Below are 19,643 nucleotides of genomic sequence, written 5' to 3' on the forward strand. Positions count from 1 at the left end.
TTATATATAAATATTTGTTCCTTTCCAGTATTTCAGTAATGTACTTCTGATTTTATCTTGGACACATTACTTAAGAGACTGCTTAAGAGAATGCATAAAAATGCTTATTCTATATTATTACTATCACGGTGTTGCAGCAAATGCTGTGGTGTCTTATTTGCTGCAGCAAATGGATCTGAGAACAGAAGAGTGGAATTGCCATTGCCTTGGAGTCCTTGGCTGGGCCCAGGAATGGGATGAGTTTGTTGAAAGACACTTGTCCTCTCCCCAAGAGCGTGTATTCCGTTGATTTATGACGTAGTTCTCACTAATCTGCTAGTTCTGCCTTATTTACTGGGCTCTAAACAGCTCTGCCTACTTGATCTGTGATATTCTAAGCGGGGAGCATTAAGGTCTCTACGTACAATTCTATTTCTATTTCTACTTTGTTTTGCATTTCTGCTTGTTCCCATCATGGATTTCTTGGCTATGCTCATTGGAACATAAATTTTACGTATTAATTGTTTATTATAACATTTACCTTGTGGGGTTTCCGTGTTACTCTCTCAGTTCTTTTTACTAAAAAAAATTACTTTGTCGTCTTTCCTTCTTTCCTAGCGTTCTGTGTGCCTGACGATCGGTAGATTATCTTATCATTTTACTCTATCTATGCCTTTGTGTTTTTTTGTGTGTTTCTTATTGGTACAAGATGATGGAGTTTTAATATTTTATCGGCTTCCCCCTTTGATAAGAAGTATTATAGCTAATATAATGGTTAGGGAGTATTATAATTTTTATTATAATTGTTACATTTGTCTAAACCTCCATGGGGTTGCCCGTCTGCTTTCTATATTGAGACATTGCAGTTTTTTTTCACTTTCAGTGTCTACTGTGAATTTTCTCTTCCTTTGTCCCTTTAAAATAGACAAGGCAATTTAACCTAAATACCCACGTTAGAAAATAGTTAAATTTTAATGTCTACATTTGTTTCTACGAATAGCTCTCTGAACTTTGTGTTTAAACGTCTTCCCTCCCCTTCACCCACTCTCTGGCACTCAATGTTCATCTGGCATTTTGAGCCTCTTTCATATTCTTCTTTCCTCCTTATGCACAATTTTCATGATGTGATGGCTGACCTGCGGACTGAGGAAACTTTGCTTTTTATCGGGTATCGGGCTCTTGTGGCTGTTCTCCGGTCGCTTAGGCGGCACCAGCTTCCTCACTTGTCCAATTCTCTGTCACTTCAGGCTTTGTTCCCAAGTTCCTCTGACACTCCATGTTGAAATCTTTGACCTGGCAAGATTTATGCCTCATCAACTGAGCATCTGTTAGTTCAATGCATTCCTTTAAATTCTGTGTAAACCTCCCTTCCGCTCCCACCTTGCCTCAAGCACACACCCAGATGTTGCTTCTTTTAAGGGAAAGTCAAAAGCTGTTCTTATTTTTCTTATTTTTTCCCCAGCATTTAATGCATTAAACAATTTTTCAATTGTTTTCATATTATCATTAGAAAAATACACACACACACGAAAGAGTGAGATAAAGATAAAAGATTTAAAAATCACCCCCCATCTAACTGTTAGAATGCAACCAACGTTTGGCATTTGGAAACTTTTTCTAGGTTTTATTCCCTCTGCGTGGGTTTTTTAAATCATATTTGAAATCATTCTGAATGTATAATTCTGTAGTTTGTGGGTTTCTTATTTAATGTAGTCAGTATAAACATAACACAGGCAGACAAAAATTTTCCATTGAGTAGAGATTTACCATAGTGAAATTAAGCTCTTGTTGACATTTAAATGCGTGCGTGTATTTTTTGCTATCAGAAAAAAATATTAAAGCGAACATATTTCTGTACACATTTTTTCCTTCTTTTGCATAATTTACTTAAGGTAAATTTTTAGAATCTCTGAATGAAAGACTAATAAGATTTCTAGGGCTTGTAATATAAGTTATCAACGTCCCAAGGTTGGGTACTTTTGTGTATACTCACCAGTATATTGGTGACTGTTTCACGGAACCCTTGACAGCTTCTTTGATTATATAAGCAAAAATTTTATTTCTTAGTAAATCTTATGGGAATTATTTGTGTCCTTTGCCTGTTTACCTATTGTGGGTCTTGATATTACACATTTTTTAATATTCTTCTTAGAGAAGGAACATCATTTAACCTATTTGTTGTACTTCCTTTCCTCCAGTATATTATCTGATATTAAACTTTTTTTTTAAATTAATTTATTTATTTTTGGCTGTGTTGAGTCTTCGTTTCTGTGCGTGGACTTTCTCTAGTTGTGGCAAACGGGGGCCACTCTTCATCGCGGTGCGCGGGCTTCTCACTGTCGCGGCCTCTCTTGTTGCGGAGCGCAAGCTCCAGACGCGCAGGCTCAGTAGTTGTGGCTCACGGGTCTAGTTGCTCCGCGGCACGTGGGATCCTCCCAGACCAGGGCTCGAACCCGCGTCCCCTGCATTGGCAGGCAGATTCTCAACCACTGCGCCACCAGGGAAGCCCTGTTAAACTTTTTTAACAAAAATAAATTTCCTAATTTTGTGCAGTCAAACCTGTCCTGTCTGTTTTCTGATTCTTTTGCTTTTCAGCCATTCTAAGTTGACAAAGAGCTTTTCTTTCCCTCCACTGGCTTTTATAAATTGACCACTAATTTTTCATCTAGTTTTTCTATGGTTTGATTTTTTTGAAATTTAATTTATTAATGAATTTGGAATTTCTTTTGCTACTTGGTGTGAGATGAGGATCTAAAAGTTGTTTTTACCCCCGAATTGTTCACTGATAGTCTCAACATCATTTATTGACTAAGATTTCCATTTGCATTCTTGATTCAGGGGAATCCCTCATTTCTTCTTCTGGGTTCTGTTAATAGTCTAGCACATTATTTGGAACTTCTGGGTGTTGACAAGTGTCCAATTTCAACAAGAATGCCTCTTTTTTTTTTAACCATTAAATGTAAAGTTGGCTATTAAAGTGAACAGGTTACTCTTTATCAGGTGTTGTAAGAAGTATCCTATTCCTTCATTTAAATGACTTTTGTGGAAAAACTATCATACAATGAGATGGCTTTTCGTTTTTGCCGTGATGACGTAACGCACAGTATCAACAAATTTCCTGACATTGAAAAGGCCTTACATTTCTATGGTAAATCTGACTTGGTAAAACGATGATTTATAATTTTAATATACTGAGTTCTATTTGGTAATATTGTAACTCAGATGTTTGCATCTATATTCATACATGCATTTGAGCAATTGTTTTTCTCTTTTGTGCTACATTTGTCAAGTTTTGGTATTTGGGTAAATTAGTTTCATAACAGAAATTCATTATTATTATCTTATGTTCTGAAATTGTTTACAGAGTATGAGAATCATCTCGACCTTGAAATTTAAAATATGCTAGAGCCAAACAAAATTATGTTAGAAACTGTTTATTCTTTGATAACATTCTCAGTTTCATTCATGGTTGTTGATCTAATCAATACTACTTGTGTTAACTCGTATTAATTGTAGTAAATTATGTTTTGCCCCTAAATTTTCAACTACTTCAAGGTTTTCAAATGGATTAGCACACAAGTAATAAGGTCATTTCTTCTCATTTTTTCTCTCTTCTCTACCTAAGCTTACATTGCCTTCTTATTTATATTACAATACTGCTTCGGTTTTATGTTTTGGTTTTTTGGCCGCTGGGCATGTGGGATCTTAGCTCCCCGACCAGGGATTGAACCTGCACCCTCTGCATTGGAAAGTGAAGTCTTAACCACTGGACCACCAGGGAAGTCCCCAGTTTCTGCTTTTCTTTTAATGGAAGGTTTTGTTTTTGCTAGGCAGGTAATTCATCTTGACCACTGTTTCTTGGACTCTTGAGAAAAATGTGGATTGCCTATTTATTCAAAATCAAATCTAAGAGCTATTAATTAAATTATATTCATTATACTATTTATATAATTATATATTCTAATTTATACTTTGCCAACTCGATCTGTTCAAATCTATAGTGTATTAAAATCTGACACTACCATACCTTTGCCAATGGCTCTTGAATTTTAACAATCGTACTTTATGTACTTTTATACAACAACCTTCAGTGAACAAGATTCCTATATTTGCCTTTAAGATCTTTCTTTCATTAACATAAAATAAACTTTTTAATCCTGATATGTAGCTTAATTGTGAGTTCTACAGTGCTAGGTATGAATGTTGCCACTCTGACTTTCCTTTTGTTGATATTTGTCCTCTATCTCATCAGGTCTTTTACTTTGAATATTTCTCTGTCATTACGTAAGTGTGTCCTTTATAAGCAACAAAGAGTCGAATTTTATTTTGTAATTGAACTGAAAATGTTGGTTAATTTAAATATTTTGAAATTTTCATATTTATTGCTGTGATTTCTATGCTTAGGTACTTTTTCCCATTCTATTTACTTCTTTGCTATTTTGTCTGATTTCTTTGTTTCCTTTTACCTTTTTTAGTGATTTTGAGGATAAGCATCCTGTTTGTAAGAGTCAGTGGTTACTTGAAGGTTTAAAAAAATCGTACAGGGCTTCCCTGGTGGCGCAGTGGTTGAGAGTCCGCCTGCCAATGCAGGGGACACGGGTTCGTGCCCCGGTCCAGGAAGATCCCACATGCCGCGGAGTGGCTGGGCCCGTGAGCCATGGCCGCTGAGCCTGCGCATCCAGAGCCTGTGCTCTGCAACGGGAGAGGCCACAACAGTGAGAGGCCCGCGTACCGCAAAAAAAAAAATCGTACGCTTTCTGTAAAATTCACATTTAAAAAAACAGAACAATGACTTTCTTTTATAAAGTGTATTCTTCATTTTTTTAAAATAAATTTATTTATTTATTTTTGGCTGCTTTGGGCCTTCGTTGCTGCACGCAGGCTTTCTCTTATTGTGGCGAGCAGGGGTTACCCCTTGCTGCGGTGCACGAGCCTCTCATTGTGGCGGCTTCTCTCGTTGCAAAGCCCGGGCTCTACGCTCGCGGGCTTAGTAGTTGTGGCATGCAGGCTCAGTAGCTGTGGCTCGCGGGCTCCAGAGCGCAAGCTCTGTAGTTGTTGGGCTTAGTTGCTCTGCAGCATGTGGGATCTTCCTGGCCCAGGGCTCGAACCCGCATCCCCTGCATTGGCAGGCGGATTCCTAACCACTGCGCCACCAGGGAAGCCCCAGAACAATCACTTTTAATTTCCTTTTACGGAGTGTTTGCTCTGCCTGTGTTTCAGTACTCTCCACCACCCCTGCCTCCTTCAACCCAAGAACATCTTCCTTCTTTGTTAATTTATCTGAGGTATTACAGCTTGTCTTTTTTTAAAGACATGGATGATCTCTTTTACTGTTTTTTCTTTTAAATCTTTAACTATATTCATCATAGCTTCATTCTCTTTCCAGTCTCCTGCTTTTAATGCTCAGCTCCAAGCTTTCCCACCTAGATGTTTGCATCCTTTATGGTTAGTATCTCTTGGAGATCTAAAGTTTTGCCTCCTGGAGGCAGTTTTCTCCTGGAAGCCACACATACCTGAGTGTGGCTGTCTATGACCTTCACACCTGAACAGCCACTCAATTGGGCATGGAATTCGTGTTGCTCAAATTTTCTCCCTCAAAACTTTTCTGGTATTAATTATTTTTTCAGAGAGGTTTCCAGGAGACTGGGTTGGTTTGTTCACAGATGTTTGTAAGGTTCTGTATTAATGACATTTAAAGGTATAAGTGGGACATCTGGGAGTGGTTTTCTTTCCAAAAATTTTGAGTGAAACATGGCTCCTCTAACCCAAGTTCTCATCTTCTCTGTTGTTCATTTCAGTGCAGCCCCACCTCTCAGGCACCAGCTGCTGGTGGTTAACAAAGGTCCTCTCAGGCCCTTCACGTCTATTCACAGACCTGATTTGCTTGACCCATGACCTTTCCCCATTCATTCTATTTCCTTCCTAGTATGAGGCTGGAAACAGGGCCCTGGTGACTGACAGCCCAGCTGGGGCCATGCTCTAGCTAACGACTGGGCTCCGTGGAAGCACTGGTCCTGGGAGATTCCTGCTAGACATGGAACTTCTCCAAGGGGCAACTTGTGCTTAGGGACCCTCCGTCGACCTGGCCCATCATTCTCAGAGCTGCACTGTGGTCTGAGGGCTCTCCCTGTCCACTCCTATCCCTTTCCCTTTATCCTTCACAGGCCTTTCCCCTAGTAAATCTGTCAAGTGTCTAATATTGTCTAAGCATCTGCTTCGCAGCCTCCCACCCACCCACCTTACAGTGCGATCAGTTGATTGCAGTGGGTCCCTGAGTTGACCGGAACAGGAGCTATCGACAGCTCCAGGCAACGGATCAAGGGTGGGGAGGTTGCTGGCTCCTACTACCAAGTAGATTGGTTTTTACTGGCAGCCCATCTTTGAGAAAAAAATGAGTATTTTATCTCTTGCTGCAGCCTGAAGCCTTTTTATCTTATTCCAGTGAAGTTCCTGATCTTTTTATAAAAAAGATTGTTTAAAAGATGGTTTCCTTGAACTTTCAGAGGGAATTCAGAGGATTTATTTTTTAGAGTCTCTGCTCACTCTACCATTAGCTGGAAGTATTTTTTTCAACGTAATTTCTTTTTGCTAGTCCACAGAGTGCTTTTCTAGCTTCAAAAATTACCATTTGAAAAGCTCCCATTTGAAATCATTCAGGGGACTTCCCTGGTGGTCCAGTGGTTAAGACTCCTCACTCCCATTGCAGGGGGCCTGGGTTCGATCCCTGGTCAGGGAACGAGATCCCACATGCCACAACTAAGAGCCCGCCGCAACTAAGACCCGGCACGGCCAAGTAAATAAATAAATAAATATTTTTAAAAAATGAAGTAATTCAGCAATTCAAATGTGGCCTTTAGGATCGTCCTGCTGAAGGACACTGATAGCGGAGTTTTGTCTCTTTTCCACACAAACACCTGGTACAATCAATTCAGACAAACCCCAGCGTCCTAGAATGGATGCTTTCCGTCAGGCCATTTTCCTCTGTTTTGCATCGGTTTGTTCAATTCAGCCGTGTTGTGGGCTTGAGTTTGGGTTTATCTCTGAGCATCACCGATTCTTTTCTTGGCCACTTCAGTTCTAATCTTTGAATCATCAGCGATGTGCACTGGGTTCACCCATGGAGTCTGCCTGAGCATGACCCAGCCAAAACCAGATGCCCAAGTTCCTTTTTTTTGCAGTCTTGTCGAATCTCTTTAAGCACAAGCTTGTATTTGTTCTTATCTTTGCGGTTCTTGGTTTTCTGCTGTTTCTGATGTTGAAGGTGACTTCTCTGAGCCAAATGAGTCTTCCTCTTTGGTGCTGCAACACCTTTCAGTTGGATCGGATTGGGTTCTTGCCTGTTCTCACCACTTTTCTTTTTTTTTTTTTTTTTGTGGTACGCGGGCCTCTCACTGTCGTGGCCTCTCCCGTTGCGGAGCACAGGCTCCGGACGCGCAGGCTCAGCGGCCATGGCTCACGGGCCCAGCCGCTCCGCAGGGGCACGAACCCGCGTCCCCTGCATCGGCAGGCGGACTCTCAACCACTGCGCTACCAGGGAAGCCCCTTCTCACCATTTTTGAAATTTATCTTGTCGGTTCCAAACTATTCTAGCTATTTTTTGAGATACTCTTGTTTGGATAGTTCGGCATATTTTGTTGGGAGGGGGCAGCCTGCCAGCTTGCAGTTAATTTATTCCAGGCATCCGAGTGTCGGGGCAGGTGCACCTGGGGCGTATGCTGCACACCTTCAGGAGGTGCCGTTCTCACAGGCCACAGGAGTCTGGAGCTTTGGATACGAGCAAATACATTTTCCTAGATGTCTCATGACATAAACCTATAAGAAAAGTTAGCACATAGGAAAATGTAGAATTTTTGGAAAGCCACCAAGTCAAATAATGTATATTACATATTTACTATATATAGCGCTCAATGGATGAGAGATAGATGTGCTTTTTTGTTTTGTTTTTTGCTAGCAGTTAGAGGGGGTTTTGGAGTGGCATTCTCTATAGGGTCTTAAAAGTACTCAGCTCCTTCCTTCCCAAGGGCTTGTGACTTCCCTGTCTCTGCTGGCTTCCAGCTTCCATCTGCAGCCACAGCTGCAGCCTTGATCGTCTTGTCCCTGAGGCCGGCTCTAATTTTCTACCTGTCCAAAGGCCTTTCTTTGCCTTGAGGAGACCTCAAGCCCTTACTTCATTCCCTCTGGGAATGTTCGTTCTTCCATGTTTCTCCAATTTCTGTCTGGTTTTCTCCTCGGAGAACAAGAGGCTTTAACAGCTTCAGACTTTATCCTCCCAACTCCAAATCCCAAAGAAAAAGCCCCAACCCCCTTCCTAGAAACCCAAGCAAGAGTTTCATTGCTTTTCATCGCCTCTGGGTCTATTGTTCATCCCTGGACCTATGACAGTGTCCAGGGGAATGTGATGCACCGATTGCCACCAGCCCTACATGCGGGGGTGGGGTGAGCTCTGTCCAACCTTCGGGGTGGGGGTGGGGTGGAGCAGAGGGGCAACACATAAAGCGGAGCTGGGTCCTGAAAACAGCATTTGAAGCTGTACGATCTGCAGCTCAAGTCAGCCCTGCCCTAGTTTTCATGTTTCCAGTTCTGTGAAATTCACTCTTTGATGAAACCAGTTCATCAAAGGTCCATGAAACCAGGGTCAGGGCTTATGTTGTTGTTACTACTTTCAACAGAAAGACTTCTGATTGGAAAAAAAGGGACAGTTGCTTGTGCACAATTCTGTTTTTATTAAAGATAAAGGCACACACACGTGTGTGTGTGTACAGAAAGAGTCTGGAATTATATATATACTTTATATATATATATATATATACCCATACATATATATATACACACATATACGTAAAGTAACGGTGGTTCTATCTGGGACACAGATTTCGAGGTAATTTTTCTTCCTGCATTTTCTGATCGTTATTCAAAGAGCATAGATTGCTGTGTGAGAAAGGGGTCATGTTTATGATTCTTGACCAAGTCGTGAGAATCCATCAGTTCTAGAGGGTAAGAGGAACTTCATCTCATCTACCGTTGACGTTGTAGGAAGGAACATGAGCCAGCTAAACCAGAGTGAGAACTGCTCCTTCCATGACGTGGAGGTGCTGATGAAAACCGTGCAGCTGGCTGTCCACACCCCTACCTTCCTCCTCGGTCTGCTCCTCAATCTGCTCGCCATCCGAGGCTTCAGCTCCTTCCTGAAGAAGAGGTGGCCCTGCTACGCTGCCACCTCCATCTACATGATCAACCTGGCGGTCTTCGACCTGCTGCTGGTGTTCTCTCTCCCATTCAAGATGGCCCTGTCTCACGTGAAGGCTCCCCTTCTTCCCCTCTGTACCCTAGTGGAGTGCCTCTACTTCATCAGCATGTATGGGAGCATCTTCACGATCTGCTACATCAGCCTGGACAGATTCTTGGCCATCCGGTACCCGCTCCTGGTCAGCCACCTCCGGTCCCCCAGGAAGACCTTTGGGATCTGCTTCACCATCTGGGTCCTGGTGTGGGTGGGGAGCACCCCTATCTATAGCTTCCATGGGAAAGTGGAAAACTACACGTGCTTCCACAACATGTCTGACGGCACCTGGAGTGCCAAGGTCTTCTTCCCTCTCGAGGTCTTCGGCTTCCTTCTTCCCATGAGCATCATGGGTTTCTGCTCCTCCAGGAGCATTTGCATTCTGGTCGCCCGTCGGGACCACACCCAGGACTGGGTCCAGCAGAAGGCCTGTATCTGGACCATCGCGGCCAGTCTGGCTGTCTTTGTGGTCTCCTTTCTCCCAGTCCACCTGAGTTTCCTCTTGCAGTTCCTGGTGAGGAATGGCTTTATCGTGGAGTGCAGAGCCAAGCAGAACATCATCTTGTTCCTGCAATTGTCCATGTGTTTCTCCAATATCAACTGCTGCCTGGATGTTTTCTGCTACTACTTTGTCATCAAAGAATTCCGCATGGACATCATGGCCCACCAGCCTTCCAGGGTCCAGCTGGTCCTCCAGAATACCATGACCACCATGGCTAAGGGAAGAAAGCTGAGCTTGGAGGAAGGAAACCTCAGTCTGAATTCCATAGCAGATACCTCTTCCTAGGGCTCTGATATGGGGGGCTGACACATGGCACATTTACTGGTGTGCCGTCCCTCTGATGCTCACTTGAATGACATCTTTGCTCACTGTGACCCCAAACCCTTTCCCCAGCACCCCGACAACTTGATATAAACCACTCAGTGTCTGGGGAGCTCTGAAGAACCTAAGACCCAGGTGAACTCTTGATTTCTAAGCCTAAAAAGCATGAGGTTGGAAGAATTGAGAAAGAGAATGAGACCATCTGAATAAGGCTGTTTCCCAGCTCTCCTCTGTCCTTCTGTTAGGCTAGAAGATTCTGGAAAGGAAGAGAGAGAGGAGTTAGGAGAGAGAATCAAGAGGGTTGGCATGGAGGAGAGATGGAGTGGGAGAGATGGACCAAGCTCCTTTTTGGTTTGTGGATCCCGGCGTGGAGCAGCTGTACTTTCTGGTCTCTTCTGGAGCTCTGTTGGCCCATGACCTCACAGAGATGCCAGCGGAATGTGTGACTGGGGAGAGCAAGTATGTGCAGAGAGCCCCGAGTTTTCTATGGGCCTTGGAAAGGCCTGGAAGGCCAGTCACACCTTCCTGTGCCCAGGACAAAGCTGCAGACGGACTGAGGCAGGCTGGTGTGGACCAGGCTTTGTGATGCTGTGGACACTTTGTGAAAATAGTGGGGACAGAGTGGAAAGGCACTGGTGACACCTGAGAGCCACGAGGGGGCAGGGTATACCTGGGAAAGGTAGGAGACAGGCCAAGGGCCGGAATTGGGCAACCCCTCCCGCATTGCCATGGGGGCGTCCACTGCGTGGAGTTTGAGCTCTGGCCCAGGGGGAGGAGAGGCAGTAGAGACAAGCCTGGGAGTGGGAAATTCCTGGACATGACCAGCTTGCTCTCTTGAACAGGCTACGATGTTGTTGATTAGGTTTAGTTTCCTTGAGAATGATGAGAAGGAATCACACTTGATTCGGTTCAGCCAGAGGAGAACAAGGTGTTTGTCTTGCCCACCTGAGTCCTGGCTGGGCAGCCGGCCACAGTGGCACCATCCACAGAGATGTCCCCATCCGGTGGCTGGGAGGGAGAAGATGAGGCAGCCAGGAATAGAGGAACCATCTTGACGACACAGAGCTCTTGGCAGTTCCTCGTTGGAAACTGTAAACGATTGAATCATAGTTTGGACTGGGCTTCTCTCATGCTCTAGAGAAGGTGCAGTGGTGGCAGCTGAAAGCCTGCCACTGACTCAGCCTCCGGAGAGTGAAATGGTGATCAGGATAAATTGTGGGGTGGTTTGCAAGACGGAGTGAGTGGGATGAGAAGTAACAAATGAGACAATGTGAACGGGGTCGGGGGGTTACTTTAGGAAGAGAAGCAACCGCCTATACCTCAGGAGAAGAGGCGTCCACCGCTAAGCGGTGGACGGAAGGGAGGGGTGGCTGTCGGGGGGGGAAAGAGGGCGATTTAGATAAAACCCTGAGGAAGGAGGAGGTGAGGTTGGGTAACAGTCTCAGGCTTGAAGCGCTGGGGCTCTGTGAGGGGTTGGGGGTTGGGGTGTGAGACCAGCAGGAAGGATGGAGGGCAGAGCGGCTTCCTGTCTGAGAATCCTCAATTTGACTGAGAGCCATAGAAGGGCAGAAGCCCCACCTTCTCCCCCCTCCCCTGCGGTCAGTGGTCAGGTGGCACTCTGTGGGGCTGGAGGGAACGGTGAGGAAGAAAGGGTAGAAATGGGTGCAGAGCAGTGATCACGGCCAGGACCAGAGGCTCCCGCCCCTCAGACTGGGCCTCCATGAACTGGCAGCCGGGGCAGGAGCTCCGCAGACCCAGAGATGAGTCCTGCCCAGCTGCTCCAAGCCCTGGACACTCCTCCGCCTGCCTACAGGCTGCACAGTCCCGTGGCCATCCTGGGCTGAGGCACACTCGTGCTAGTCTCAGAAAGCCAGACATGTATCCAGCAGGACACTGGGCTGGATGGGGTCAGAGCCCATGGGTGGGTGGAGTTAGGAACCGCCCACCTCCAGTTTCTCTCTTTGCACTGGGAGCTGGGAGCCTGCCCAGTGGAGCTGAGTGGCGCGGTTCATGCTGCAGTTGTATCTACCAGTGTGCTTAGGGCCAGACAGGCTTCTAAAGAGGAAAGGGATGGTGGGGCCCTGATGACCCATCATCCCCAGTGATGTCTGCAAACATGCAGTCTTGTCTCGTGGGCAGCATGACTCTGCCGAGCCAGGGGACAGAGGGCCGGAGGGGAGTATAGACTCACAAGCTGCGTAACTATTAGGTGTAGGTCCTTGGAAGGATGTGGCACACTGGGGTTGATGTGACAACTGTGGAGGTGAGCCTTGGGAACCGCTGACTGATCCCAACACGCTAGGGGGAGAAGATGGGCCTCTTCTCTCTCCCTATGAGGACCCATCCTGGATTGCATGTCACAGAGGACCCATGAGGGTCTGTGGGAGTGGGCACAGGCCCAGAGCTGCAGGCTAGGCTGCTCTATAGGAGGGTCCACACTCTGGGCTAAGTCATCAGGCCCAGCAGGCACAGAAGGGGCAGAGGGTCAGGGTTAAGGTTACTGTGCTGATGCATCCAGGGCCCACCCTGCAGCGAGTGGCAGTCAGTGGGTTAGGGACGGCTGACATTAGTTGTGGAAGAGGCTGAAATTTTCACTACTAAAACCCATGGAGGCTTAGGGACATTGTCTGGCCTTATTTGTACTCCTAATCTGGAAAAATCTGAGATACACAGGGTATATGTACATGTGTGAACCTAGGACAATTAACTGGAAAACTAATTTGAATAATCTGATTTGCCAAATAAATAGATTCGATGATGCTGAGTAACCTTGTCTTGGGCTACCCTTATTGACCTCAGAGAAGAGCTGGTTGCTGATGGCCCTTCTCAGGTGACCCAATAACCTTGGGCAAAGGAACTATGAAGGGACCATGTCGAAGAAGCCACCTGGATACGGAGTCTGGGAGCACAGAGATCCACCCTCTGGCCTGTCCCAGGAGCACAGCTGGGGCCTGTCCCAGGTGGCCAGGAGCCAGACCTTGCAGGGTCTAAATGTAGCCCTCACATCCACTTGGGTACTTGGTTCTCTGGGACAGCAACTGGGCCACACAGACCCCACAGGCTGTGGTCCCTCCAGCTCTGAGTCCACTCCACCCTGCTCCCGCCATCTTGTCCCACCACCACCATGACACTGGAGCTGCCTCCAAAGGCCCTGAGTCCTGTGCACACATTGTGTGGCCCAGCTCAGGAGACCTGTTGACCACTAACAGGCTGAAGACACAGAGCCAGTTCTCCAGAAGTCCTCCACTGATGACCCCTCCCTTCTCTGACCACCCACAGAGTGAGTCCGTTTCTCCCAGGTTATATCTGAGTTTTCCTTCATGGCTCATCCCATGTGAATCCTACTAACCTATCCAGAGCTCCTGGAGAGTGTGAACAGCCAGGCGCTGGCCTGGGCCACCCCGTTCTCCTGAGTCCCCCACAGTCCTGAGCACAGCCCCATTGTGGCCTGCGTGCCAAGGGATGACTGGGGGCATCCTTGCTCCTTGATGGCTGCTGTGGACTGAACTGTGTCTCCCCCCAAAAACGTATGTTGAAGCCCTAACCCCCGATGTGATGGTATTTATGGATGGGACCTTTGGAAGATACTTAGGTTCCTTCCTAAGTATCTTCCTAAGTATCTCCTTAAGATGAGGTCCTGAGGGTGGAGCCCTCATGACAGGATTCGTGCCCTCATAGGATGAGGCACCAGAGTGCTTGCTTCCTCCTGCCCCATACACTGAATGGGAGCTCCATGAGGACACAGTGAGCAGATAGCCCTCTGCAACGCAGAGAGAGAGCCCTCAGCAGACATCAACCCTGCTGGCACCTTGATCTTGGACTTCCAGCCACCAGAACTGTTGTGAAAGCCAACAGGTCTGTGGTATGTTGTTATGGCAGTCTGAGAAGGCTGATTCAACAGCCATCTTCTGCTGACCCAGAAGCCAGCCACATCTGGGCCACATCCCCTCAGGGGCAAGGACTGACCCTCCCTTGGAATATTGGCCCCCAGGGAACATTTGCATGGAGAATGCTGGTCCACCAACTGCATTTGCCACTATATTCCTACTGAGTCTCTCTGGGGACCCTATGAAGCTAAGAGTCACTGTATGGATGCTACGTAGCTGCTACAAGATACTAATGACATTTGTAGTGAGATAACAGCCTTGTTACCACAAATAAACAGTGATTGCACAGATGCTTGAAATGGCTGACACCTGGTGGGCACCTGTAGAGACTAAGAGAGGTTAAAAAGGATTCTGGTGAGAGATCAGTGAGGAGAGAAATTGAGAAGAGCAACCGTGTGGGTGTGAGGAGTGTCTGGTGTGCAGAACAGTCACGAGAAAGGGACAGGGATGCCCCTACGTAGGAACCACGTGGGGATGGTGGTGATACCCACACCAGACCACCCTCCATTGACCCTAGAGGGTAGGCTGTGCTGTGCGCAGTGACCTTCCAGGGCCACCGTGAGACCCCACTGCCGAGGGGGGAGAGGATTCAAAGACCCACAGAAAAGTACCACAGAGATATTTGGTGGGGGGAGAACAACCCCTGAAACTACCACTGCAGCTGCCTCTGGCTTTTTTCCACCCAAAGCCAGCTTCTCAAGTGAGCCCAGGACTCAGAGCTGTGAGTGGGCATTTGAGGGAGAGCGTATGGCAGGCGGGTCAAGGCGGACTCGGGAGCTCGGGGTGGAAGGACAAACAGACGCCCCTCTGCCCCAGTTCAGGCCCCACCCCCTGCCACAAGCCTGCGAGATGTGTCCTCTGCACAAAGCCGCTGCATGAGGGCCCACAGGACGCTAGATCGGGAGCTAAATGTGGCCCTCGGTGCTTTGAAGTCTCCGAAGCCCTGTCACTTCAAAGCCTGACGTTGCTTCTGCTGCGGGGGGCAGGGGCCCTGAGTTCACCTGGAAGCCTCAGCCAGACTTTGTTCTGGGGACCTCGCTTAAGCAAGTGTAACCCTGCGAGGGAGGCTGTTGAGACCTCAGGCTCTGAGGGGCACCTACAGTCACGCAAAAGGCACCTCAGGGTGCGTCTGTGTAACAAACATCTCTGTGAAGTGTGTTCTGCTGCCAGAGACCCCTCTCTGAGGGGGGCTCAGGGCTGCACATCATGGGCGACGGTGCACAGACACGTGTGCATGGCTTCTCGTTCAGGGAGGAGTGAGGACCAGTGGAGGCTGCAGAGAGGTTTGGAAAGGTGTGCAATTATCAGACCTGCCCTGGCTCAATGCAGAGGATCCAAGTAGCTGATCCTCATGGATGGTGCCTGAACGAGGCGTCCAATGACCCAGGAATCGTTGGGTGAGGTCCAGGGCCAAACCACAGCTCTTGGAGTGGATGGTGGGGTTTCCCTGAAGGGCAGAGAGGCCTCATGGCCAAGGGTCTGGGATGGTCAAGGAAGTTTCCAAAGTACTGGCACCAGACAGGTGGGCAGACCTCCCCCCGAGATGTGCCAGGTGTTGTTGCCCCTGGATTCTGGGAAGGGCCGCCTCCGATGGCAGAGACAAGCCTCTTGGCTGTGTTTTTCTTCCCGTTTTCCAGTCTTCAGCACAGACTTAAAGTGGGAGCCAGGGTTCGGCTCTCACTGATGGGAATCCAGCATGTGCAGCAGAGTGGAGCTCATGTAGATGGAAACCCAGCAGGCGTTTGGGGGACTTGTCAGCATGTCCTGGGGCAGGAGACCCAGAAGTACTTGCGGAGGGGAACCTGGCAGAAAATGGACATCTGCACTGACGGGAGCAAACTGATGGTTCTTGGGTATTAAGAAAATTTGACTTCAGAGGCTGGTACATTTAAGCCACATGGATAAAATAGGGATGAAAATGGATGTAATGGAGCTGGAAACTCTTGCACGCTGTAAAACCCATCCCTAGGGAGGGAATGGTGTATAACCTGCAGGGCTGCCATAACAAAACACCACAGACTGAGGGGCTTAAACAACAGAAATTTCTTTCTCACAGTTCTTGAAGTCTACATTCAAGATCCGACAGTGTGTGGTTTCTCATGAGAGCTCTCAGCCACCTTCACACTGTGTCCTCACGTGGTGGGGACGGAGGGAGGGAGGAGGACGTGCACGTGAGCTCCGGTGTCTCTTCTTATAAAGACACTAATCCTGTCAGATCAGCGTCTCACTTTTATGACCGCATTTTACCTTAATCACCTCCTAAAGGCCCTATTTCCAAAGCAGCCACATTGTGGGTTACAGTTTCAACATATAAATTTGGGCGGAGGGGCACCATGCAGTCCATTGCACGCGGATTTACTCTGTGTATAAATTTGGGGGGAGGGGCACCATGCAGTCCATTGCACACGGATTTACTCTGTGATCTGGAGCAAAAGGAGTGTTGTGCTTCTTTTGTTTCTTCAGATTGAATGTCACCTGCTCTGAACTCATCAAGCTTTACTGTAGGATATTCCAGCTCCATCATCTGGAGCTCCCTCCCTCTCCCAGGACCTGCACAAGTCCTAGGGATGGGGTCCCTCAGTGGCTGCACTATTTACGGGAGCCTCTGAGTCTCAGGTCACACTGGTCACAGCTGTGGTGTCCACTTAACAGTCCCTTCAAACACTTGGGCATGAAGCTCATCCCCGCGGCCCGGAGAACTTGGTGTTAACTGGTCTTTCCCCTTCAAGCCCGAGGCTCCCTTCGGCCATCCTGCCACTCCATGGGGAGGTGGAGTCTTGTCCTGGCTCTTCTGGGGAACTATAACAGCCTGCACCTTCCTGGGCTCGGGGAGCTGGGGCTCTAACCTCACTGAGCCCGGCCACACTCCTCTGTACTCCCCACCCACAACATCCTGCAGGGATTTCTTTACCCGACCTCTGGACAAAAAACCTGGCTTCCTTTTCAGGCAGAGGGAATGGAAGAGACTTTTGTTTTTTTTTTTTGGAGGGGGGAAGAAAAATTAAATCCTGTTTATTTTTAAAACCAAACCACTAGGAAAATATATCACAGTCTTGAAATGGCAAACAGACAGGCTATGTTATCATTTCAAGTAACAAGGTCCTTATCAAAACTATAAGATGCTAGAACTGGAGCAAGAAGAACGCATGTCACAAAAGCCCAGGCAAAGGTTGTATTTGGTAACAGAGGGCGGTCCTTCTTTTGCACTAAAGGAGTCACAGCTCGCCCCCGAGCTGCTGACTTTCTTTCCCTTGACCTTCGTGTTGCCAAGGGACTGTCTCAGTAGAGCTCTGTTATTTCAGGGGGCAGAGTAAGTAATACTGGGTTTAGGCTTTCACTCTATTCTGTTCTTTGAAAACCAGATTTTTCCAAAGCCAGTACTTCATAACTCTCTTAATTAAGCAGCCAACAGTTCCTCTTTCACTCTTCATTCCTGAACACTAGCACATAGCACAATCAAAATCCTCTTTGCCTTCAAGGGTGAGTGTCACTGCGAGATTGTCTTGTCAGTCTGCTGCAGACAGCCTCAGGGCCCACCATGGCTGCCAGGGAGAGGGAGGGTTTGCTTCCCCTACCGGTGTGATATCGCTTCTTACGTTTTTGCAGGGTCTCCAGGCTGAAAGATGTCGTGTGTGAGAATTTTAAGAAATGCACATCCACATCTTGATGGCCAGAAATGGACTCTTTCAAAATTTTTGTCCAAACTACCGCTCCCAACTCTACATCTTAAGTAACTTCATGCCCTTGTATAGAAAACAAAACCAAGCAAAACAAAACCCCAGAAGCCCCCTTTCCCGTTCTAAATTAGGGACCTCCTGGATTTTGATTTATCACAGTTTGTGGAAGGTGTAGTGGTGATCCTTCTGGCAAACAGGAGATTGGCAACAAACAGAAACACCTCTTCTCACACCCCACCAGATCGTAGGTGTGTCAGATGAACCTGCCAGCCTGTTGGCATCTGTGTACTAAGAGAAGCTGGTACTGTGGAGGGCTCTGGTTTGGTACAAGGGAGATTGCCTATCGTCAGGAGAAGCCCTGGCCACATGAAATTCAGGCTCACAAAAACTCTCCTGTACTATCTCTGACCCAAATTTAAGCACCAGTGTTTTTTCCATTTCACTTTCTAGGATTGAAACACAGAGGAACCAGTGTCCAGAGGCAAGTGACTGAAACTTGCTGAAACTTGCTGGCATCCTTAATTTCCTCATTCATAAACTTTCCTTAAAGACTCAAATCCCCATTCCCCTTTCTTGTTTGTTTATTTATTTATTTTATTTTTGCTGTGTTAGGTCTTCATTTCTGTGCGAGGGCTTTCTCTAGTTGAGGCAAGCGGGGGCCACTCTTCATCGCGGTGCGCGGGCCTCTCTATTGCGGCCTCTCTTGCTGCGGAGCACAGGCTCCAGACGCGCAGGCTCAGTAGTTGTGGCTCACGGGCCTAGTTGCTCCGCGGCATACGGGATCCTCCCAGACCAGGGCTCGAACCCGTGTCCCCTGCATTAGCAGGCAGATTCTCAACCACTGCGCCACCAGGGAAGCCCCCCATTCCTCTTTTTAAATAGATTCCTGCCCTCAGCCCTGATGCCCAATAGCAGACATCTATTTCCCAGTGGACGAGAGACTCCTTCATCTTCTTGGTCATGGCTGGGGTGAGGTCCACGCGGTCATCCACACACTTGGATGACGCAACTCTCCAGCTGCCGCTTCACCTGAAGCTCTTTACTCCCCGCATCCATTGAATCTTTGGCTTTGTTGTTGCAATGCATGGTGCACTGGGCCAGGCGTCCTGGAACTTCTCCAATTCGCTGATCCCCAGGGCCTGGGCTTGAGCCAGAGGTGCATGGCAGTGCTCAACGCACTGGTGCACTTGCTGCACGGACGCCTGGCTGTCCTCACAGCAGCCGGTGCTGCACCGGAACCTGAGGCCCTGAATCTTCCGGATGTTCTCTCTCTCCAGACTCTTCACCAGGGGTCCACCGCCTCCTGCACCCAGAGCTGCTGCAGCTCCACCATAGTGACCCCACGCTGCCCCCTGCCGCACCGGCGCCCACATGGATTCCCGCCAGAAGAGGCTTCTTACCAGCTCCTCCTGGCCCTTGTGGTCCTGATGGACGAGTGCCCTCTGTGATCTGTGGGTGGAACCACTTTCAGCTTCAATTCAGTTCAACTGGCATCATATTTCCTGAGCGGCCACTGTGTGTCCACTCCTGTGTGGGAAAAGAAGGGCAGAACAGTGGGCTCCGAGCCCCTCTGAGAGGTCAGTGAGCACGGGCTCGGAGAACAGGGCCATTTCCGAACCCAAACCGGCTGCAGGCCTTGGGTGTGGCATGTGGTTTCTAAACTTCAAAAAACATCTCAATGGCAGCTTGAATGGCAGGACACGGTGGTCTGATGTGTAAAACGATAAAAGAGGAGGAACCGTGGTGGGCAGGTCCCCCGAGCGACTCTACAGAAGCACCCCAACACCAGCTGCCCTAACCTGTGGGCACATGTGGGGCATCCTGAGGCCTGTGGTCTGAGTGGTCAAGACTGTGGGGCTCCAGTGGTACCCAAAGGCCCCCCCATCACCCATACCTCCTCCCAACCCCACTCTCTCCTCGTGAAGGCCTGGCTTCCACCCCAGGCTGGAGCCAGGATGCCTGCCCTGCTGGTTGGGTGTCCTGAAAAGCTGTCTCCG

General features: G+C 47.9%; 1 protein-coding gene and 1 pseudogene across 1 annotated transcript; one reads left to right on the top strand and one right to left on the bottom strand.

Annotated features, from left to right (window-relative positions):
• Window positions 1-9,016: 9,016 nt before the first annotated feature.
• Window positions 9,017-12,850, top strand: GPR55 (G protein-coupled receptor 55). Its single transcript, XM_027118729.1, has one exon. It carries the CDS (start codon window positions 9,021-9,023, stop codon window positions 10,044-10,046), a length of 1,026 nt encoding a protein of 341 aa, XP_026974530.1. The 5' UTR covers window positions 9,017-9,020; the 3' UTR covers window positions 10,047-12,850.
• Window positions 10,329-18,979, bottom strand: LOC113625205 (protein FAM136A-like; annotated as a pseudogene).
• Window positions 18,980-19,643: the final 664 nt, after the last annotated feature.

Source organism: Aethalodelphis obliquidens, unplaced genomic scaffold (assembly GCF_003676395.1).
Source record: "Aethalodelphis obliquidens isolate GAN/ISIS:26980383/991018 unplaced genomic scaffold, ASM367639v1 scaffold2, whole genome shotgun sequence".
In the NCBI taxonomy this organism is placed as follows: Eukaryota; Metazoa; Chordata; class Mammalia; order Artiodactyla; family Delphinidae; genus Aethalodelphis; species Aethalodelphis obliquidens.